We start from the raw sequence: 3,689 nt of genomic DNA on the forward strand, positions 1-3,689 counted from the left end.
GGTGTTTTTCCCGGTATCACCGGGACCCACCGCAGTGATGTGTAGACTGAATTTGGGTTGTAGCTGATTGTCTGCATTACTACGAGTCATTTGGCGTGTTAGTGGCAGTGCACTATGCAACAAGCTATTGCAAACAAGCAAATATTAACTAGATAAGTAACGTTTTAATCCCTAACAAAGCAGATTTCATGGAAATTACATCAAGTGATCAGCATTTTTAAACCAATGAATGAATACCAGAGGACAAGAGTCAAGAGTTCCACATCAAAAGTTCCCAGTTTAACCTCAGCATTAGTAACAGATGTAATGCATTTTCTAAAAAATGGCTGCTCCCATGTTTTGTTTCCTGACTAGCTTGTTGTTAGCTTTTATGTATGCAGTTGATTGTCTGCTGCAGTGATCAGCATTTTTAAATTCATTTATTACTGAAACGGCATCAACTTCATTAAACAGAATTGCTATATTTAAAGCGAATAAAATTCCCTACTTACTGGAGTTCAACAACTACTAATGAACTGAGCCTCAGCCACAAACACGACTCGTTCGTGGCAGCGTAGGTGAGATGAACTGGGAAAGCAGGCAGTAGGCCAAACCACTGTGAGGAAGGGGAGGGGAAACTCAACTGTTTCCAAATGAGTTTTTTGTGAGTTTGTTTTTTTTACACATATAATAAACTAAAATAATAGTATGTATGTATGTATGTATGTATGTATGTATGATGGGAACAGGGTAATAAAAGACCTGGACTAATTACACCTCAATGAAAAAAAACAACTATCTATGGGGAATCTGCAGATGTTATCAGATGTAGCTTTTAACTGTTTTTGCAGTTCTGAATATTTATGGCGTACGTTCTTAGTATATTTTTCAAAGCCCGTCCTGATGAGCCCTGGCTTGTTGAAAATGGCTCTGGACAAGCCTATACTACAACCTATTTAGGGGATCATTAATTAAAATATGTTAAATTAAAATAAAAGTCATTGCCAACTTCCAAGGTTCTAAGACTTACATTTTAAATAAAAATACAGGAAACAGTTTTATTGGCCTACTGTCTCACTTGGATGAAATGCATACAAATGTATTGCACTTACAGTATATATAATAAAAAAGAACAATCAATTTGTATTTCAGGGTCTCACTCTTTGTGGTTACTTTCAACTTATATTCATGGAGAAACCCAGTTTCCTAAATTTAGCTGTATGATTATTCTGGATCACAGTTGGATGCTATTATTCAGAAATGTATTTTCCGAAAGGGAATAAAACGAATGAAGACGGTGTGATTGAATTAGGTTATAAGAATATAAGTAGCTACATGTATAACTCCTTTACAAGACGATCTGCAATGCTCAGTCACTACAATTACAGTAAGTATGGGTTTCTTAATGTTTTAACAATTACTCTGTTTAAAATGGAATGAAAACATTTACTTAAATACATCTTCATGATAAGCGTATTGTTATTGCATTAATTGTATTTAAAAGAAAACATTTTATAAATTATTAGTTATATGCACATATATATTGTGGTATTTATTCATTATTTATATTTGTTATTACTAAGACATTTTGTAAATGGGTTATTAAATCAAACATCTTGAAAACAGTCAAAAACAAAGTTTTTATTGATGAAGGAGGCTAATCTGTGACAATCTCTCCTTTATATAGATGTTTATCAGACACTGGTTGTCTGTGAGCTGCTGGATCTTGACAGGCCTGGAAAGATGATTATCAGAGATGCTGCCGGAGGCTGCACCACAGATGAAATGTGTTACTTTAACAACAACTTTACTTATACAGTGACTGCCAATATTACACAAGAAATGCTCAAACCCCACCTGGAAGAATTCAAGCAGATATTTGAAAATACTTTTTACCCAGTTTGCATAAAAACTCTTAGGTATTACCTTAACAAAAGAAGGCATCAACTGAATATTAGTAAGTCCTAAAAAGTTGCATTTTAGGACCCTACAATTGTATTATGAATTTGCCACAGATGTTTAAAAATTTTCAACTTAAAACTTAATTGTGTCATCTCTGGACACTCACGTTGTAGTGCTTCATGCTGCAGTTTGTTTCCTGCAATTCTGCAATATTAAGCCTTCTGTTTATCTTCCCTTTTTTTTTTTTTATTTACAGGAAAACCCGAAGTCAGTCCCCTGCGGAAGAATCTTTCTTCTGGGTCTCGTTTGAGTTGTTTGGCGACAGGGTTTTACCCTCGTCACATCAACCTGACCCTGTTCAGAGACCAGCAGCCTGTAGCTGATCATGAGATCACTGGAGGAGATCTGCTGCCCAACGATGACGGGACGTACCAGATGAGGAAGAGTCTGGAGATCAGTGCTGCAGACAAACACAAATACACCTGCTCCGTCACACACCTCAGTCTGGACAACAAACTGGACGTCTCTCTGGGTAATGATGTGTGAAAACAATACAAATGTGATATAACTGTGTTTCTAATCATTTTATGAACTTTTTTTTTCAGAATCCAGTGAATTAATTACACCAGTGGTTTCTTCAGTGCTAATAGTTTTGGGTCTGTTGTTGGTGTGTGAAGCTGGAGCCATATAAATTCAGGAATATATGCATCTTGGAAATAAACCAATGCTTATTCTGCTGCTTTTAACAATTGTCCTTTAAACAAACTGTGGTCGGCCCAAATCATGTTCATTTATAGTAACAAAGACTGCTCATTATAAGATTGTTTTATAAGATTCATGTAAATGTGCCAAAAAACAACATGATCAGAAAAGCACCATTAAACAAATGAACACAGTCATTCTGCCAAACTACCGTAAGGGTTTTATTTTTTTGAAACTATACTTTCACAGTTTTTGCATATGCAACTTATATTAACATTGGACTAGACCTAAAAGCTGTGGTCTGTAGGTCTTCTGGAAGTTGGCTACTGTTAGGTTTGTGTTAAAAGTGAAAGAAAAAAAAATGTTTGGGGTGTAAAGGTTGACAACTACAAACATCTACACTTTCCATCATTTTTTGCTTTGTTTTTTTTTTTTTATATATAATTTCCTGTTAATATATCACAGGCTCTCATTCTTTGGGGTTCCTTGCTACATGTATCAAAGGATAAACGCTATTTCCTGAATATAGGTGCATGATGTCAGAATGTATTATAATGGTGGGACAAATACTCTCCAAGAGGAAATACAACAGCTGAAGAAGTGTTTGATTTAAAATCTCACAGAAGTTAACTGATCGTAGGCTTTAACTATTGTGTACTGTAAAATTATTATTCTTTTGTAATGATGAAATGTCGAACAAAGATTTGTGCATGTAATATAAACACGACTTTTCTTTATTTGCATTGTGAACATTTGCAGCAGTTGCTTTCAAACTAATAAAGATGTTTTCTTGATTTGCTGGTACTTTTTTTTATTTGCATGTGTTTTCTGAAGCTGCAGCGTGTTGAGCTCTCTAGGACACCATAAAATATACATGACTACAGTTCCCACTAATTACTGGATGCACAAGGCGTATAATGACTATTACATATCTGCAAGTCATTATCAGTCAGAATGTTTTGAGTTGTTGGCCTAAGATGTTTCAGGTTTTTATTATGGTGTAATGTCTCTGCATTTCATCCGTAAATGTACACAGCAAAATTCAAAGTGTTAAATTTACACTAGTAGTGTGGAAATCAACACTTTTTCGGGGTTTATATAGGTCC

The 3,689-nt window shown here is 35.0% G+C and overlaps 1 protein-coding gene across 1 annotated transcript in view; it reads left to right on the plus strand.

The window, feature by feature from the left end:
• Positions 1-1,136: 1,136 nt before the first annotated feature.
• The window catches only part of LOC122331248 (major histocompatibility complex class I-related gene protein-like), a 36,992-nt gene continuing 34,439 nt past the window's right edge, over positions 1,137-3,689 (plus strand). Inside the window, exons 1-4 of the mRNA XM_043228794.1 lie at positions 1,137-1,366; positions 1,667-1,936; positions 2,138-2,413; positions 2,487-2,552. Of these exons, the coding sequence (XP_043084729.1) occupies positions 1,240-1,366; positions 1,667-1,936; positions 2,138-2,413; positions 2,487-2,552 (739 nt within the window). The 5' untranslated portion in view covers positions 1,137-1,239. The remainder of the gene's footprint in view (positions 1,367-1,666; positions 1,937-2,137; positions 2,414-2,486; positions 2,553-3,689) is intronic.

Source organism: Puntigrus tetrazona, chromosome 25 (genome assembly GCF_018831695.1).
Source record: "Puntigrus tetrazona isolate hp1 chromosome 25, ASM1883169v1, whole genome shotgun sequence".
In the NCBI taxonomy this organism is placed as follows: domain Eukaryota; kingdom Metazoa; phylum Chordata; class Actinopteri; order Cypriniformes; family Cyprinidae; genus Puntigrus; species Puntigrus tetrazona.